The sequence below is a fragment of the Pipistrellus kuhlii genome, unplaced genomic scaffold (genome assembly GCF_014108245.1).
Source record: "Pipistrellus kuhlii isolate mPipKuh1 unplaced genomic scaffold, mPipKuh1.p scaffold_m20_p_5, whole genome shotgun sequence".
In the NCBI taxonomy this organism is placed as follows: Eukaryota; Metazoa; Chordata; class Mammalia; order Chiroptera; family Vespertilionidae; genus Pipistrellus; species Pipistrellus kuhlii.
The window spans coordinates 79444073-79463582 of record NW_023425551.1 but is presented as its reverse complement, the minus strand read 5'-3'; the positions used below and the strand labels follow the sequence as shown (position 1 = coordinate 79463582).

Here is a 19510-nt window from a genome sequence, read left to right as displayed (position 1 = left end):
ATAATAAATTAAAAATTTCCTTTCTCGCCATAAAAAAGTTTTAAAAATTTAGAAATGAGTCTGGGATATCTGTACACGTGTAAAGAGAAAGCTAGTATAAGACAGAATGCACACACGTCCGATTTCGGATATTAGATAAGTCTTGAACTAGCCTTAACTCTTTACAAGAGCTACAGAAATGAAAAACCCAGAACTGATTCTTTTTCCTGAGAAAAAAAGCGAAAAAAATCTTCTTGAAAGAAATTCAAGCTAATTCCAGCAACAAGATTTGCATTTCCGTAATAAAGAGTAGTTTTCAAAATGCTAGTGAACCTTATTGAAAAGTTAACTTTTAAGGCCTTCAAGAAAATAAATAAATTTGTCTCTGTCATAGAATTTGTCCAAAGTAAATACTTTAAAATAATTATAATTGATTCTAGAATCTCAAAGAAATTATTAAAATATAGATGAATAAATAATGCATTAATACTAAAGATCTAAGTAGCCCAGGTAACTGGCTACATCCTTTGTTGAGGGAGGAAAGGGTAAAGGCCCTTCCCCCAGCAGACAGTTAATATAGTGTCCTGCCAGTAGCCATCTGAAAGAATGTGATCATTTACAGTCGAATAAACAAAACCTAGATTCCCAGAGCCACTGGCAAATAAAAATTAAAGTTTAAATTTGCCTCATAAAAAACCTAGAGGACAAAATTGAATCTATCAATTGATTATGTCTTGTATTTTTCTTAGAAATATAAAGTGTTATTAATCTAAGAATTATTAAATATATTTGACTTGCCAGCTTTAAAAATTCAAAGTAAAAAGTAAATTAGGAGAAATTATAGAGTTGTAGTAATTAAATACTTAAAGCATAAAAACTTATTTTTAAGAAAATAAAATGTTATATTTCCTCTAATAATTAGGAATTCAAAATAAGTTACTTATTATTGATCTAATTAAAAAGAGGATTAATTCTATGATCTCAGCCAAAAATTTTCTATACAAAAACTAGTCTAAATCTAATTGATATCTTAAGATAATAATAGATAATAATAACAAATATTAAAATATTTAAATCATATATAGATATTTATTTGATGGTTTTTTCCATGTTAAAATTTCAAGGCATTAACAGAGATGATTCTTGGAAAGCTCCAAGGGCCCGGAGTAATACAAGAAATTTATTCTCTCTTCTTATAGGAAAACTTTTTAAAACAGATCTCATATACTTGAAATTGCATGGAAAGCCTTATCAAATAAAAATTAAGAGATATATATTAAATATTATAAAAGTTTTCACCTGTAAGAAAGACAAAAACAATATATCTCTTAAATATAGCCAAATTTTTTCAACAGCAGTGGAATTTCAAGAAAGACAAAAGCCATGCTTTTGGACCAGACCAATAAAGTATCAAACCTATGTTTTACTGAATAAGTTTCTTTGCCATTTTTTTTTAAAATTAAAGATACCTACTTAAGTTACTTTATAAATTTAGCTTTTACAATATAATCAGTATCATATAAATTAAGTTACATGAGAAGCCAATGTTTTATAAATAATTGAATCCTGACTGTATATGGCCGCCTACATTGTAATTAAGCTAAAGGCAAGGCATTGTGGTGCGAGCTCATCAAGAACTCAAAAATCAGCTTTTTAAAATTAAAAAGGGGGAGTAATACCCCCTAACTCCTCAAAATATACTTAATCATACTATATTCATTTTAAATTTTCTGCAAGTGGATAACGAGGGCCGGTCGGCAGCCCAAAGGTTCTGGAATCCACAGGCAAGGACATTCCCTGAGGTGTATTGGAGAGACCCATTGACTAATGAAATGCATGGTCCTGACCCCGTACTAATGTGGAGGAGAGGCTATGTTTGTGTTTTCCCAACAGGAGACGAGAACCCTCGGTGGCTACCCAAGCGGTGTGTGCGCCATGCCTCGGAGTCAGGTGGCAAAGCCATCTAGAAATGAAATGGGACTAATGTAGCGGACCTGCCACAGTAATGTGACAGTGTACCAGGGAAAGCTGTGCGACTGGGCAGACACTGATAACGACTTTTGCCCCCAGAACCTGGTGACTGGACTTTGGACAATGGACAATGTTACTTACCAAAGAGATTTGTGGAAAATGGTGGCTGCCATGGACTACATCACTGTCGGGAAGGAGAATGTGACGGTGCAGCCGCAAAGGGGAGTCATTAGTGGCTCGGGGAGCAGCTGGAATGTGAGCGTGTCCGCATGTGTACCTGAACCTTATGCCTTGTTACTGGGCAATTTTAGTATTAGTCTAGATAATGAAACTGGAATAACCAGCATCGCTTGTAATAATTGTAGTCTAACTAATTGCATTATTGGCACTACCCCTTCCTTGTTAATCTTGTATCAACCTGTATTTGTTCTCCTGCCAGTTAACACTACCCAAGAGAGGTACTCTGACACGGGGCTTGCTGTACTTCAGACAGCAGAAAAAGCCTTAAACCGAACGAAAAGATTTGTAGGATTGTTAATAGCAGGTATCACGGCCTTAATCACTTTAATTGCTTCTGCCACTGCTTCTGCCATATCGTTAACAACTTCCATTCAGACAGCAGACTATGTGAACAACCTGGCCTACAATGTAATGCAAGCACTACAAACCCAAGAGAACTGGGACAAGAAAATAGAGCAAAGGGTGAACGCTCTCTATGATGTAGTACAGATCCTAGGCGATGAGATTGTAAGCTTGGAGGTGAAAAGCTCTCTAAGATGCCACATCGCATTCTCATGGATTTGCATAACACCAAAAGAGTATAATGATTCTAGGTTTCCATGGGAAAATGTCAAAAGGCATCTTCAGGGTATATGGCATGATGCAAACACCTCCCTTGATTTGAGAATGTTGCATGGAGAAATCCAAGATTTGCTGAGCGCACCAAAGCTTGATATAGATATAGCCAGAGAAGCCTCGGAGTTTGTATCCCGGCTAAGGGACAACTTCCCAACTATAAGTGCTTTCCTTCATGGAGTAATAGGCCTAATTGCAGTAGCAAGTTTCCTGGTACTTTTATGCATGTTGTTGTCTTTCTGTATAAGATTAATCTGTAAGCAAATGTACAAGTTAGCCATGGACATCCGCCTGCTTCAGCTGCATCGAGAGAAGGACAGCATCCTGCTTGAGTTGTAATAAATTAAAAAGGAGGAGCTGTGGGAAGCCGTGTTCCGTGGGGCCCGAGGGCAAGGATGGAGCATAGGGTAGGGACACCTACCTGCTCTCCCCTAAGCCTTCAGGGTCAACCAAGGACAGGGCAGACAATAGCCCCATTGTTAGAGAGTGCGCGTGATGCACGACTTATCTGGATGTTCTCAACTAGGCTGTTCTCAATGATATCTAACCAGACGCTTGCTCTACGTATCTTTTCCAAGAATGTCTTGAGGAGCTGACGGGCGGCCTTGTCCTGGGAAAGGGGCACTTGGAGAAATGCCCAGAAAAGCCTCATAAATGTACGCTTGCAACTAATAAAGTTACTGCAGTCTCATTGTGGACTAGCAGTCCTCCTGAAGTCCCGCTTTCTCTTGTCTTTATTTCTCTTAAAACCTCCTAGCCCTACCTCCAGGACCTGTGATGCCGGCTGGATCCGGTACTGCATGAGATCTGAAGCCTGTGGCCCTGGCTGGCGTGGCTCCGTGGATAGAGTGTCAGCCTGGGGACTGAGGGGCCCAGGTTCGATTCTGGTCAAGAGCACATTCCCGGGCTGTAGGCTAGATCCCCAGTAGGCAGCCAATCAATGATCATCATTTTTGTTTCTATTTCTCTCTCCCTCTATCTTCCACTCTTTATAATTTAATAAAAATATATTTTAAAAAATAAGACTATGCTGAAACCGGTTTGGCTCAATGGATAGAGTGTCGGCTTGGGGACTGAAAGGTTCCGGGTTCGATTCCGGTCAAGGGCATGTACCTTGGTTGCGGGCATATCCTGAGTAAGGGTTGTGCAAGATGCAGCTGATCAAAGACTCTCTCTCATCAGTGTTTCTAACTCTCTATCTCCCTTCCTCTCTGTACAAAATCAATAAAATATATTTAAAAAATAAAAATAGCCGAGACCGGTTTGGCTCAGTGGATAGAGCGTCGGCCTGTGGACTGAAAGGTCCCGGGTTCGATTCGGGCAAGGGCATGTACCTTGGTTGCGGGCACATCCCCAGTAGGGGGTGTGCAAGAGGCAGCTGGTCGATGATTCTCTCTCATCGATGTTTCTAACTCTCTATCCCTCTCTCTTCCTCTGTGAAAAATCAATAAAATATATTAAATAAATAAATAAATAAATAAAATTTAAAAATAAATAAATAAATAAGAGACTATGAAATTATGAACCCAGGAATAAGTGGAATCCCTTCCTCACAAAAGACATACGCGAAGATGTTTCATGCCTCAATAAAATAACAACATTTATTTCATTTAAATAACAAATAACTCAAACATATACAGAACTTAAAATTTATAACAACGAACGTCCTTAATACCCGTAATGCCTCTAAAAGGGGGGAGACAGGGAACATGAGGTGGACAGAGAGGAATGAGAAGAACGGGCACCCAGAGTGGCCCACAGGTGGCTGAAGTACCGGGCAGGGCCAGGAGAAGCGTCCACCTCTGTGACAGCTGGTCTGAGGACGAGGCTCGGGCTCCCTCAGGGGAGGGGAGGCTCAGGGACCCTCGCAGGCCTCCTGGGTGCGCCTGCGGCTCTGCCACGCGGTGAGACACGCAGACAGCGCACCGCGGCTGCGCCGAACGGGCAAACGGGCCGCGAGTCTGCAGCTCTCCAACGGCGCCGGGAAGGACAGGGGCAGAGGAGGGCTTCCCCCGCCCGCGAGGGGCTCGTTCTCAGCGGGAGGGCGGCAGAGCCTGGCACGGACGCTCCTCTTACAGCCAGTGGTTGTTCCAGAGGAAGCGCAGCAGCGCCTGGCCTCCCGCATGGAAAACCAGGACGAAGGGAGCCTGCGCCTCTCTGCCTTCCCGCTGAAGATTCTGTTAAAGGAGAGAGGGGTGCTTTTAAGGCAAAAGAATAATCCCAAGTGGGGAATTCAGCATTAATATTCATTCAACCAATGCCAAGAGCAAGCTGGATGGGGTGTAGGAGCTGCAGGAGGCTATCTCGGGGTGAGTGATGGCCACGCCCTCCGCGCCACCCCGGAGCGCTCCCCTGCACCTGTTCTCCCATCTTAGCCCCCAGCAAACGGGGACCCTCTCTTCAGGCTGATAACCGCCTCCTCTGGCTTCCCAGAGCACTTTCTTCGTCCTCTCAGGGAAGCAAGGAAGCTTGCTTTGGGGTTGGAAGAACTGATGGGACTCCGATGGGTATAAACGCTTAACACACCTCCTCCTCTTCCTTGCTTTATTTTTCTCCAAAATATTATGACTGTCTGATAAGCTATATACTTTATTTATTTATTACTTTTTCTCCCTTGAGAATATAAGCTCCCTGATCTCAGGGAGTGTGTCTGTCTTGGTCACGGCCCTGTCTGCAGTCCGGGAACAGCCCGACACACCAGGTATCAGCACCCATTAGCTGGCTGAATGAATGATAAATCATTAGCAGCAGGTTAAGGACTTTAGACTTTGTCCTGTCAGTAACGGAATCACTAAAGGATTTTTCTTTTATAATTTATATCTGCCAGGAAGATGAATGAATGTCCTTCTGGCCAGGCAGACAAGAAAATGAGCGCTGAGCCAGGTGCTAGGATAGTGACCAGATCTCTCTGAACCTCAGCTGCTTCTCTTGAAACACCTGAACCACGAACTGATAGGGTTCCTGTGAGAATTAAATGAAAGGAAAAGCTGTTTTCCCTCTGCCCTCTGAGAGTGTTTGCAAAGAGTACCTGGAAGAAATCCTATATACTAAAACCCTAGTATGCAAATTGACCAAACGGCCAAACGACTGGTTGCTGTGATGCACACTGACCACCCACAGAGGTGCGCTCCCAGAGGCCGGGCCAGAAGCCGGGCTCACAGCTGGCGAGTGCAGCAGCGCTGGCGGGAGCCTTTCCCAGCTCCACAGCAGCACTAAGAACCCCTGGGGGATGTCCAACTGCCAGCTTAGGCCCATGGGGAGCAAGCAGTCATACATCCCCCGAGGGGTCCCAGGCTGCTAGAGGGCACAGGCCTGGCTGAGCGACACTCCCATAGCCCCACCCCCAACCAAGTGCATGAATGTCGTGCCTGGGCCTCTAGTTCTTTAATAAATGTTAGTTTCCTTCCCCGCTTTCTTACAAACTAAGAGGTTCCCTATGATTACTGTATTAGTAAGGGTCCCTGAGAAAACAGGTGGCACCACAAATTAGGATAATTGAGGGCGGTTTAAATAAGGAGACGGTCTACACAGTGGGAAGGGGCCACAGGGGGCTGGCAATCAGAGTCGGTGCCACTCCTAGGCCTATAGGGACATGGAGGGGGCAGTTTCTAGAACCCAGAGGGAAGAGTCATTCCTGTAGATAAGCATTTAAGAAGACTATTATAAAACATACTTTATATCTAGGAAAACGACATGCCCTGGATAAAAAATAAAAAATAAAATTAAAATTAAAAAAATACAGTTCCTTGAATCAAAACCCTATATAAATCAATAGCAAAACATGTTATTTTGAGGACCAGGCTTTTTGAAAATACAGAATGCTTGCTTCGGTGAAAAGAACAAGAGAGCAGATGTGTGGCAGTGCAAGGGCAGTCAGTTCAGCAGACAAAGCATGGCCTGCTGAGCCCCTTGCTCGGCGGTCCGAAAGCAGAATGAAAGTTTCTGTAAATATATCAAAAGCAGGAAGAGGCCTGGTGAGTCCGTGTGACCACTTGATCAAACAGAGTACAAAAGGTGAACGGATAATGACTACCCATAAAGGAAATGAACCGTGCCAGGTTTGAAATTCTGTTCAAGTTGCTGGATTTAAGCCTGGAGGCAGCAGAGAAAGGGCTCCAGCATTTCAGAACCAAACTTAGGAGACATTTCTAAAATTATTTTAACAGTATGATGTGGTCTATTTAAAAGTGTTCTAAAATGCAATTTTGTGGTACAGGACAAGAGATCTTTAAAAGTCTAGGTCAAAGCCCGCTTTGTAAAATCCTGCATGAAGAGCTAGGGCAGCAGCAGGATAGGATATAGACAGATGGAGGAGAACTGAGAGACCAGAGATAAACCCCCCATTTACACGCCATTGGTTTCAACATGAGTGCCAGGGAGAGGATGGTCTCAACAGCCGGTGCTGGGCCGACGGGATGCGGCATGCCAAAGAGTGAAGACAGACTTTTAACTCACATCACATACAAAAGTTAATCCCTAATAGATCTGACACCTGAATTTAAGAGCTAAAACTAAAAACCTTTTAGAAGAAAACATGGGTGTGAAGCTTCATGACATTAGATTAGGCAATGATTTCTCAGACAAGATGCCAAAAGCACTAGAAAGGAAAGAAAACTGAACTTCCTCAAATTAAAAAAAAAAAAATTGTGCTTTTCAAAGAACACCACCCAGGAAATGAAAAGACAGCCTACAGACCAGGAGAAAACATTTGCAAATAGTATTTCTTATAAGGAATTGACATCGAGAACGCATACTAGTAAAGAACTCCTACAATTCAATAACGAGAGACCAATAACCCAATTTTTTAAATGGGCAAAGGATCTGAACAAACATTTCTCCAAAGAGATACGCCAATGACCAATGCACCTTGAAAAGATACACGTTAGCCAGCAGGGAAGTGCAAATTACACCAGAATGAGATAACTCCTCATGCCCCCGGCTGGCTATGAACAAAAGACAGTGCATAACTCGTGTTGAGGAAGATGAGGAGAGACTGGAGCCTGTGCGCTGCTCCTGGAATGTAAAGTAGGTCAGCCGCGACGGGAAACAGCCTGGATGCTTGGATGCTCCTCCAACCGTTAAACATAGAATTCTCATCCAGCACAGCAATTCCACGCCTAGGAATGTACCCAAAAGAACTGGAAACACATTCTACACAAAAAACACGTGTAGACGTGTTCATAGCATCATTCTTCATGATAACCCAAAAGTGGAATCAACCCCAATATCCATCCAGGGTGACTAAATAAGCACAATGTGATCTACACTGAGCGGCCAGATTATTACGCTCTCTGAATGCATAATAATCTGGCGACTCAGTGTGTCCGTGTGTATCCGTGTGTGTGTGTGTGTGTGTGTGTGTGTGTGTGTGTGTGTGTGTATTAGAGGCCCGGTGCATGAATTCATGCATGGGTGGGGTCTTGAGCGCCTGGCCAGGGGGAGAGCACATGGGTGGTTGGCCGAACTGCTTGCTGGTCGAACTCCTGATCGAGGGGGCAATTTTCATGTTAGCCTTTTATTATACAGGATATACACTGAGTGGCCATATTATTATGCGTTCAAAGATCATAATAATCTGGCCACTCAGTGTATACAGACAATGGAATATTATTCAGCAATAAAAAGAAGTACTGACATGTGCTGCACATAAAACAGAAAGAAAAGCTGGGAACCCTTCAGTGTGACTTATGCAGCTGCAGAGGCAACCTTAAGACTTCTGAGTACATTACAAAGGTAACGAAAAGGAGACAACGTGGAAAAGGAGGCTCACTGTGTCCCAGCCTGGTCTCTCCTACTCAGAGAAAACATTAGCAGGACCAGGAGTGTTCGAACTTAGCTGATCAGGAAGCAGGAAAGGTGAACTAAGGAATTCCTGGAAGGAAAAGTGAAAACGTTCCTACTGAAGAACCTGGCCTAAGAAAGGAGAAGACAAACAGCTGAAAGAAAAGAAATATTCACCTCCACGTCCTGGAAGGGCAAAGGCAAAAAGCACGTTAATTTTTTGGTTTAGATAACATTAATTGGCCATTTTCTGTGGGCAGGCTCTGTTCTAAGTGACTATACAGGTTTTCTCACTTAATTCCACAACAGCCGTATGTTTGAGGCAGGTGCTGGCGTGACCTCCAGGCTACAGAGGAGACACAGTGACAGTGGGGAGCCGGACTCTGGATCCAGTACTGGGACCCTAGAGCCAGCACTTTAACCCCTTAGACCACAGGAAGACTCGGTGAGCAGGCAGTCCATGTGAGTGTCCCTTCTGTGTACGTTAAGCTTCTGGTGTGGCACTGGGACATGCAGTCCAGTGAGGCCACAGAGTGAGGCTGTGGGGTGAGGTTCTCTTTGAAAAGGGTCCTACACAGAAAATGGATGGAGGTCAGGAGGGAGTCCCCCTCTCTCTGCGCCTCAGGCTCTTGGGTCCAGATGTAAAAAAGAGGTGACTCCTGGGGGGCAAGGGGGGCGTATAGTAGAGACAGTATTGGGGTGGTGCATGTGTTTTGGAACCAGCAGACGTAGTTCGGGTCCTAATTCTGAGATTTACCAGCTGTGGAACCCAGGAGAAGTTACTTGACTTCTGGTCATCAATTTCCTCATTTGAAATGTGAGAACAGTAATACTCCCAACTTCGTTGGTGTTTGTAAGAATTAAATAAAATAATACAGCCCTGGCCTGTGAGCTCAGCTGTTTGGGCAGCGTCTCATGCACCCAAAGGTTGTGGGTTCAATTTCCACCCAGGACACATGCCTGGATTACGGGCTGGATCCCCAGCCAGGGCTCGGTGGGAGGCAACCAATGTTTCTCTCCACCCTCCCCCCCTTCCTCTCTCTCAAAATCAATAAAAACGTATTTAATAAATAAGTGAAACTGTTAGCATGGTCCCTGGCAAACAGCAAGCCCTCAATAAGCACTAGTTATTGTTACATAGCTTCAATTTATCCTCCAAATAGGGTTGAGCTGGGAGCACGGTCATTATTGAGGCTGTGAGCCAGGGAGAAAGCAGCACTTTATAATCCAAATTCTTTTTTTTAAATAGATTTTATTAATTTTTTACAGAGAGGAAGAGAGAAGGATAGAGAGTTAGAAACATCGATGAGCGAGAATCATCGATCGGCTGCCTCTTGCACGAACCCTACTGGGGATGTGCCCGCAACCAAGGGACATGCCCTTGACCAGAATCGAACCCGGGACCTTTCAGTCCGCAGACCGATGCTCTACCACTGAGCCAAACCGGTTTCAGCATGATCCAAATTCTTATCTCGAGCTTCATCGTCTCCTCTAACTCCAGACTGGCTTACAACCCCTGCACAGCTTTACAACGCCTCAATCTGCATGTCAGACTCGCGTGTCCCAAATCAAACTCTGTATTTCCCCCAAAACCTGTTCTTCCATTTCCTCCATTTCAGTAAACGGCGCTTCCACGGATCCTCCAGAGGCTCAGCCAAAACCACTGACTTACCGGTTCCTTCCCTCTCCCTCCGCACACCCAGTGCATCGGCCAATCCTGCAGGCTCTGCTTCTAAATGCCTCCGGAGTCTGACTGATTGGCCTTTACCACCTCCATGCTGCACTGGCCCCAGCCTGCGGAGTCTTCTCTGCCTCTCTGGCCCCGGATATGGCGCACTCTGCATGGAGGCCAAGTCCCAGACCTCACTCACTCCAGCCGTTCTGGCCTCCTTACTGGTCCTTGAGCCTGTTCCTGTCACAGGGCTTTGCGCTCACTGTTCCCTCTGCCTGGAACACTCCCCCCCAGAGTCCCATGCCTCCATCCTCACTCCCAGGCTCTGCTCAAACATCACCTCCCCAGAGGTACCGCCTTCCCCGATCGTCCACCCAGTCAGTCTCCATCACTATCTTCCCATGCTGCTTCCAGTCGGCATCCTGCCTCACGGTCTGCTGCCTGTGTGTCTCCCCCCTAAACTGAGACCTGTGAGAGTGGGCTCATCTGCTCCAGCTACCAGCGCCTGCAGCTGAGCCTGGCACATAGTGGGTGTCCAATAAATATTTGCCTTAATGAAATCGGTCTATCAAATGGCTTATTTGACTGTCTCTGTTTATTTCATCTTTGTTTCCTTCTTGCTTTTAGGAGTGTCATTGTTGGACCTCCCATTCATGTTTTGTCTCAGAATGTTCTATTGGAGGGAAAAGCTGTCCACTGTCCACATTTGGACACGGCGCTCCCTGAGCCGGCGCAGTGGCGGCAGCAGTGATGAGAAGAATCCTCACAGGAGAGGGGAAGCGAAGGGCAGGAAGTTGAGCCCGAGGGGCAGCCACCCTTCCCATCCCAGAGCCCACGTGACCATTCTCTCTCTGCTGCCAACTCCAGGTGGTTCGAGGAAAACTAGTTGGCTGTGAATTTCATTACCCCTAAGATTTCAAATGGCAATCATTATTCTTTCCTGTTCGCCCCCAATATCTTTTATAAGCGAGAGAAACTAAGAGATCAGTGAGCGTGGGACTTACTGCAGATCATACCTCGGGGTTGGTTCAGGAGGATTAGTACAGTCTAAGGTAGAGGTTGTCCTCCCTGACTGAGCATTCAATTCACATGGGGAGCTTTTAAAATGCCTGTGCCCAGGTCACACCTCATGCCAATTAAACCAGAATCTCTCAAGGTGGGGCCTAGGCATCTGTAATTCTATAATTAATACACACACACACACACACACACTAGGGCCCAGTGCACATATTCTTGCACCTTGAAAGGAACTGTGGCTGTGAGGCTGCGGTAGGCACAGGGCGGGTCTCAGCTCATCCTCTGCACCCCCGCCCGGCCCCTCCTGCCACGCCCCCTGTACCCCCCACTCCTGCTGCCGCCGCTCCCACATGCTAACAATGCCAGTCCCACTCACACTCGCTGACGGCACAGAGCGATTGGGACTGGTGCCATCAATGGATGCAAGTAGCAGCGGCTGCTGCCCTGATCACCCCTCAGGAGCAGGGGGAGGTAGAGAAGCCTTCAGGGGTGATCAGGGCCCGCAGCCGCAGTTCACACCCACGGATGGCACAGAGTAATCAGGACTGGCACCAGGCACCTGCAGCTGTGTGAACAGCGACTCTGATGCCAACTGTGGGTCCAAGCGGGGCCTGCGCTTGCAGTGAGTGTGAGCAGAGCCAATGCCGGCAGTAGGTGTGAGTGCCAGGTGGATCCGTGGCATATGGGAGCAAAGAATTTTCAGTAACCACTAGAGGCTCACCCCGATAACCACAGCCGGCGCCCTGCCTTGGTCTGGCACCCCTGCTCACCTGCTCCACCATCCCACCACAGTCAATGCCTGCCATGTTCTGCACACGCCCCCTGGTGGTCAGCACATGTCATAGCAACTGGGGGTTCAGTTGTTGAGTTGTTCCAGTTGTTCCACTGTTCCGTCTATTTGCATATTAGCCTTTTATTGCATAGAATTTTAAAATATTTTTATTTATTTCAGAGAGGAAGGGAAAAGGAGAGAGAGAAACATCAATGATGAGAGAGAATATCTGATTGGCTGCCTCCTGGAGATCAAGCCCACAACCCAGGCATGTGCCCGGACTGGGAGTCAAACTGTGACCTCCTGGTTCATAAGTCAATTCTCAACCACTGAGCCACACCAGTCAGGCCAGCATCTGTAATTCTTAAGATTCTACTAGGTGATTCCAAAAGGCATCCTAGTTTAAGGGTGTGCAACCAAGTTTCTCACATGCTAATATGCACACAAATCCCCTGTGCAAAAAAGTAGATGGTGTCCTAGCCAGTGTACTCAGTAGTTAGCATGTTAGCCTGCACACCAAAGGGTTGTGGGTTCTATTCCTGATCAAGGGCACATACATTGGTTTCAGGTTCACTCTTCACCCCCATTTGGGGTACTTGTGGGATGCAACCAGTTAATGTGTCTCTCTCACATCAATGTTTCTCTCTCTATCTGTGGCCCCGACCCCCATTCTACTCTCTCTGAAAAACAATGGAAAAAGATATCCTCAGGTGAAGATTAACGACGACAAAAAGGAAGATGGTGATTCAGCATGTGGGCTGGATTTTGCACATAAGACCCACTGCTGAGTGATGCTGAGGCTCCCAGTCCATGGACCACAGTTTGAGCAGCAAGTGTGAAGTCGAATCCTGACCTTGAGTCAGACTCACAATTTTCAGATTGAATACTTGGTAATCTAGACATTACTAATCCATGTGTTCTGCTATTTCCTGGGCATCCCAGACACTTAGCAGCCATTGTTCTGCCTGCTCTTTCTCCTTCCTGCCAACCCTTCCTGGACAAACAGAGGCCTCACCTCTTGAGCCACCCAATGATCAACGCTGTCTCCAATGTTCTTCAGCTGCATGGCCAACTGGTGGATCGTTTCCTCCTGGTGACGGTTCTGGCCAAGGCTATTTTCCTTGGGCTGAGAAGGTGAATTGTGATCTGCATTAAGAGAAGAGAGTTCAAAAGAGATACTCCATTAACTGTCTGTGAAATTACTCACCACTAGTTACTAAAAAGCATCTTAGACAATGAGAGGGATGAAAACCCATCATTATAATGATTATCAAAAAACATGCCCTAGCCAGTGTGCTCAGTGGTTAGAGTGTTGGCCTACGCACCAAAGGGTCATGGGTTCAATTCTGGTTTGATCCCGGCCCCAGTCAGGACCCATGCAGAAGGCAACTGATCAATATGCCTCTCTCACATCGATATCTCTCTCTCTTTCTCTCTATTCTCCCTTCCTCCTCCCCTCCCCTCATTCTCTCTAAAAATCAATGGAAAAAAATATCCCTGGCTGAGGATTATAAATAATAATTCTCCTTCTTATTATCAAAAAAACAAATCCTTGAATTGAAATAGATTAGTTCTGTTCAATAGAAATATAATTCAAACTATGTATTAATTTTTAATTTTCTAGTAGTAAAATCAGATACAATCAATTAGTAATATATTTTATTTAAGCAAATATATTCAAAATATTACCCTTACAACATATAATCAACATATATGAGTGTGGTAGGCAGAATTTAAACCCAGGTATGGACTAGCAGTACGAACAGGGGTGGGATGGTGAGAACAGCTCCTATAAACGTTTAGGAAGCATAATCATCTGGAATTTGGTAATAAATTAGATGAGAGCCGAGACCGGTTTTGCTCAATGGTTAGAGCGTCGGCTTGGGAACCGAAGGGACCCGAGTTCGATTCCGGTCAAGGGCATGTACCTTGGTTGCGGGCATATCCCCAGTAGGGGGTGTGCAAGAGGCAGCCGATCGATGACTCTCATCGATGTTTCTAGCTCTCTATCTCTCTCCCTTCCTCTCTGTACAAAATCAATAAAATATATTTTAAAAAAAAAATTAGATGAGAAAAGTGAGGGAGACTCCCACTTTTCTAGCTCCGCAGACTGGAAGGGTGATGGCACATCAGCCTATCAGAGAAAGGGGGTCAGGGGAGCACATGTATGGAAGGCAGAAGAGGTGCGTAGGGAGGAAAAAAGCTTTTCCACTGCCTGATGTAATAAGAATGTTTTGTTTTCTCATATGGTGGCCATCCTTTTATAGTCCTGATTGTGTTCGCCAGCTGGTGTGGCTCAGTCGACCTATGAACCAGGAGGTCCCAGTTTGATTCCCAGTCAGGGCATGTGCCTGGGTCTTGGGCTTGACCCCTGTTAGGGGGCCCCCATGCAGGAGGCAGCTGATCAATGATTCACTCTCATAATTGATGTTTCTATCTCTCTCTCTCCCTCTCGGAAATCCATTTTTAAAAATTATATATATATATATATATATATATATATATATATATATATATATATTTATTTATTTATTTTTCCCCCAAAACAAAGAGAGATCTAGGGACTTCTGGCTCAAGTCTGAGACAAGCAGTGGCCTCTCCAATCCTTCTAATCTCTCCAAAACCCCTCCAAAAGTAAAAAATAATGAAACCACACGATGAAGAGAAAGGACAGCCAAGTCAACAGCAGATGAGAGGTCTGTACGTGTCTGTGAAAGGCAGAGGGAGATGAGACAAAATACGGTCAAATGAGCCAGGCGAGGAAGCACCAAGAACCTACCCCGGTGGGTCTGGAGCCTGGAAGTGGGTCTACCCACCAAGACGGAGAGGCTGGGAGAGGGAGACACGCCATCCACTGGAGGTCTGATGGAGATCAACTGCACCACGTGGTGCCCTGGACACCCAGCCCACTACCCCCAGCACAGATGTCAGGCAATCAATCAATCAATCAATCAAACCCAGACCACTCTTCTCTAGTGGAAGAGAACAAATCTTATGGAGGAAGCTGAATCTTCTTTATGAATGCTGCTACCTCAGATTACATGTCTCTTTGTTGGGGTATTGAGGAACCTGGGGCCAGAAAGCTAGCCCCCTAACTCATCTCCCCAAAGCTTTTCCTCCCCACTTCAGAGCCCTCCTGTGCATGTCCCCGCTCACCTGGGACCTGGAGGAGAGGCACAGGCACAGCAGTAAAATTCTGAAGCCAGATCACTTGGGTTCAAATGTAAAATCCACGACATATAAAACTAGATGACCTGGCCTAAATTATTGAATCTCTCTAAGCCTCGGTTTCAACTGTAAAAGTGTGAATATTAATGTGTTATTTCATCAATCCTATGGGGTTTTTTAATGCCTCCAAAATCAGAATGTGATTTATATCATATTTTAACTGCCTTTTTTAGTAGTAAACAAAATAATGGTACATCTTACAATTGCTGAAAAATTAAACTTAATGAAAGACCATGGTAACTGCCTCATAGAGGGGTTGTTGAGATGCTGTTTAGCCTGCTCAGGACAGTGCCTGGAGCCTGGATAAACAGGATGTAAATGTTAGCTACTGTCCCACCCGGAAACCGTGCTGCTCACACAGCAGCAGACAAAAACCTCACCCAGTCCATATTTCTTTAAAATAACAAAATATCACCAGGCAATTGATAAGAATCCCAGAAAAAGAGATGCCAGATAAACAAAACAGTAATCCTGAAGATGACACACAAAATTCAGGAGCAGAAGAGAATGTGTGCAAATTCTAATGTATATGTTTAGAGAGATTTTTAAGAACATACCACATCCATGAAACAAAAAAGGATGTGCTGAGAAAAAGAATAATTCCAGAGCAGATTCTTTCAGATTTACCAAATATAATTGCCAAATTAAAGTACAATTGATGTCTTGCAAAAATGAAGTCAAGGAAATCACTCAGAAAAATGTGAGAGAAAAGACAGGTGATGCAGAGTACCATTATGGAAAGACCAGCATCTGCTTCAGAGGCGTCCCAGAAAGAGAGGAAACAGGAAGTTATCAGAACAGCCTCGGACAGCCTCCCAGACCTGAAGGACACCAAACTTCAAATTAAAAAGTCCCATTAAAAAAAAAAAAAATCCCACCAATGTTTTAGGACAACAAACAGGGAAATAAAAACTTCACCTCTAGAATTTATTGAAATATCAAAACTCCAAGCATAAGGAGATGCTAAATATCCCCAAAGAAGAGCACAGATTAGTTGGGTGCTGACTTCCCATCAACAATGGATACTAGAAAGACAGTAATACTAAAAGAATGAATAGCCTCTAAAATTATTTTCAAACTAGAATTCTATGCCCAGCTGCACTCTCAATAGCATGAGAGATGTGAATAAAGACATTTGCAGATATGCACAGACTCTGAACGCTTTTCTCCCACACACAGTTTCTTAGGAAGTCTTTTGAGGAAGCATTCCGGTAAAACATAGTAAACAGAGGATGACTAAGCCCAGAAAAAAAGACGGGAGATTTAGCAAAAGGTGGATCCAGCCCACGTGAAGGGAAGTCCCAAGGAGGTAACGGCGCAATAGGCCTAGAGAGCAGCTGGACGGGAGCGCAGAACAGCTGTGGCTGGAAGCCCCGGGAAGGAGATTTGATAGAAGAGACGGTGTGGTTGAAAATTTGGGGAAACTACAAAGGCAAAGAGACAGTCCAGGAATCAATAAAAGGTCACACAGGAAGTTTATGGTCCATGTGAGAAGCACATTAAAATGTGGCTTACCTTTAGAAATTGATTTTACGTGTGTTCTTTTTCTAAAACGATACTGTGTTAAATCTCGTGGCATTTGACCTATACGACTGGGCATAATTTAAGCAATCGCAGCGTAGGTCCCTTGTTTACGGGGAGACGATTATTCTCGGGGAAAATCATTCCGAGACACACAGTCTGTGTTGCTGGTAGCCACCACCCCTGGTCCCGGGGCGTTCAGGGAGTTTGCAGGACCTTTTACTGTTGGAGCATGATGCCACAGTGGACAGAACTGAGGACAAGCGTCCTAGAAGTCCCTGCCTCCCCACCCGCGGGACCCTCCGCTCCCAGACTGGAAACGCGTGCCTCCAGGCGGCAGGAGGGCCTCTGCTTGTGGCTGAGGAAAGGGGCTTCTGTCAGCAGGGCTTCTGGGCATTAGCTGGTGCTTCAAATTCAATCACTCTGAGTATTAAATCTTTCAAATACAAAATCAACCGTAGTGGCCCCGTCTCGAAGGAGATGCCCTCTCATAATCAAACATTATTAATTCAAGGCCCACGTCTCTTAGCTGGGACAAACGGATTAAAGGAGATTGCTGGCGTAGCCGGGATTGAATTCGGTGCAGGAAGGGTAAAGGGAGGTTTGCAGGGCAGTGGAGTGTGGGTTTGAGCTACCAGACCAGGTGAGGCAGCACAGGGTAGACTCCTCCTCCGAGGGAGGCAGGAGAGAGAAAGGCTGTAGCAGGAAGAGGTGTGTGGCAGGAACTTCCCAAGTTGAGAGCCTTGAGCAGGCTTGTAGGTCGAGCGAAATTAGAGCAGGAATAAAGAGTAGAAGATAGTGTAGGTCAAATTTTCGAGGCAAAGTCCTGAAGGTTAAGGAGGAACAAGAATGAGAACTGCCCTCGCTGGGAGGTCCAGTTGGTTGGAGCGTCTCATACACCAAAAGGTTTCAGATGCGATTCCCAGTCAGGCTCGTACCTGGGTAGTGGGTTTGTTCTCTCTCCTCTTGTCTCTCTGGTCCCTTTGGTTTTGCTTCTGCCCGTGTTCCCTCCACAGCCCATGGCCCACGGTCCTGTGGACCCCACACGCAACAAGCTGATGAACTGCGGTGGGAAACGCAAACCAAGCCAGCCTGGTGCTGGCTGGACCCTGCCCTAACGTGGAGCAGGGACTCTGGACTCTGGCTCTGATCTTGGCCCCGCCGAAGGCAAATGGAGCCTCCTCCTCGGTGGGACCCAGGGAAATGGGGCCTTGGACACTCAGGGGGAATGCCACGGAAACAGAGCTTTCTCCAACACCTCCTCTCATTCCGGCGGCACATCCCGAAGCCACTTCCACTGATCACTGATAACACTTCCACCCCTGTCAGGGCATGGACGGCAGGCAATGATGGATGTTTCTCTCTCACATCTCTATCTATTAATCTATCTTTTATCAATCTATCTATCTCTGTCTGTACCACTCTATCTCTCCCTTCTTCTCCCTCTAAAAATCAATAAAAACATTCCTCTGGTGAGGAAATGAAAGAATGAAAACACGTGGAAGAATGAGCTTTGACAGGATAGGAGACAGGGTGTGATGCTCACACAGGAAGTCTGGAGCAAAGGGGAAGGAGAGCCACATGTTGCCCATGATGACAGCACCTCCATACATGGAGCAGAAAACGAGGCCTCTGCTGAGCCAGACGGGGATGCCGAAGAGGCTGAAATTAGTCACTAACAGGAATGGAAGAAAGAAAACGACGGGAGTTGTATAATAGGAGCTAAAGACAACCATCACCCCCTCAAAAAAGGAGGGGAAGCAATGTATTTGACCTTGATGTGCACCGTCTCTTCAGCTGGCAAGGGGACTAAGCTTAGGACCTGAAGAAAAAGAAAATGTACCGTATCCTCCCACGAGGAGAAGTCAAGCCTTGCTCCGTTTGCTCCTAATTGCCTGTTCTTGGGCAAGTTACTTCACCTCTTTGTGCCTCCGTTTCCTCATTTGCTGAAGGGGAATTTAATATTCTTATAACTATTAAACAGTGGTATTCAGAAAGCGCCTGGATTTACAAAAAGCCTTACATTATATGTCTCAGCTACTACTACTGGACTTGGTGTTAGGAATATTTACATAGATACAGCGATGTAAGCCAGGGTTATTGCTTTTTAACTTTAGAATCAACTGATGGACAAAGTATGGGAGAGTTGGTTGTGAGTGGAGGGCAGAATGAAAATATTAACAACTGTGGCCACAGAAAATTAAAATGTAAACAAGACCAACAGCAGGCTGTGGTAGGCTGAGTGAGAAGAAAGCAGGGACGCTAGGATCTTCACTGTATAAAACACTGGGTCCTGTGATATTGCTGAAAATATATGAAATAAAAAAATAGAAGTTTAAATTATTTAAGTTAAGACAAAAAGCAGAAATATTAAAAAGAATAATTTAACTATCAAACATGAAATAGAGGGTATAAGCTGAACTTCACTGTCATGCCAAGGAAACGATGGATGGCATCAATAAGTGAAGAGATAGCCTTAGCTGGTTTGGATCAATGGATAGACTGTTGGCCTGCGGACTGAAGAGTCCTAGGTTCGATTCCGGCCAAGGACACATACCTGAGCACTCCAGAAAGGGGTATGCAAGAAGCAGCCAATCAATGATTCTCTCTCATCATCGATGTTTCTATCTGTCTCTCCCTCTCCCTTCCTCTCTAAAATCAATAAAATATATTTTTTTAAATAAACGAAGAGACAGAGGAATAAAACAGTTGTT

At 45.2% G+C, this 19510-nt stretch overlaps 1 protein-coding gene across 1 annotated transcript in view; it reads right to left on the bottom strand.

Moving 5' to 3' along the window:
• Positions 1-4825: 4825 nt before the first annotated feature.
• Positions 4826-19510, bottom strand: part of STK38 (serine/threonine kinase 38) — a 111360-nt gene continuing 96675 nt past the window's right edge. Inside the window, exons 11-12 of the mRNA XM_045572921.1 lie at positions 13063-13193; positions 4826-4982 (exon numbers count right to left, since the gene is read on the bottom strand). Coding sequence (XP_045428877.1) covers positions 4878-4982; positions 13063-13193 — 236 coding nt within the window. The 3' untranslated portion in view covers positions 4826-4877. The remainder of the gene's footprint in view (positions 4983-13062; positions 13194-19510) is intronic.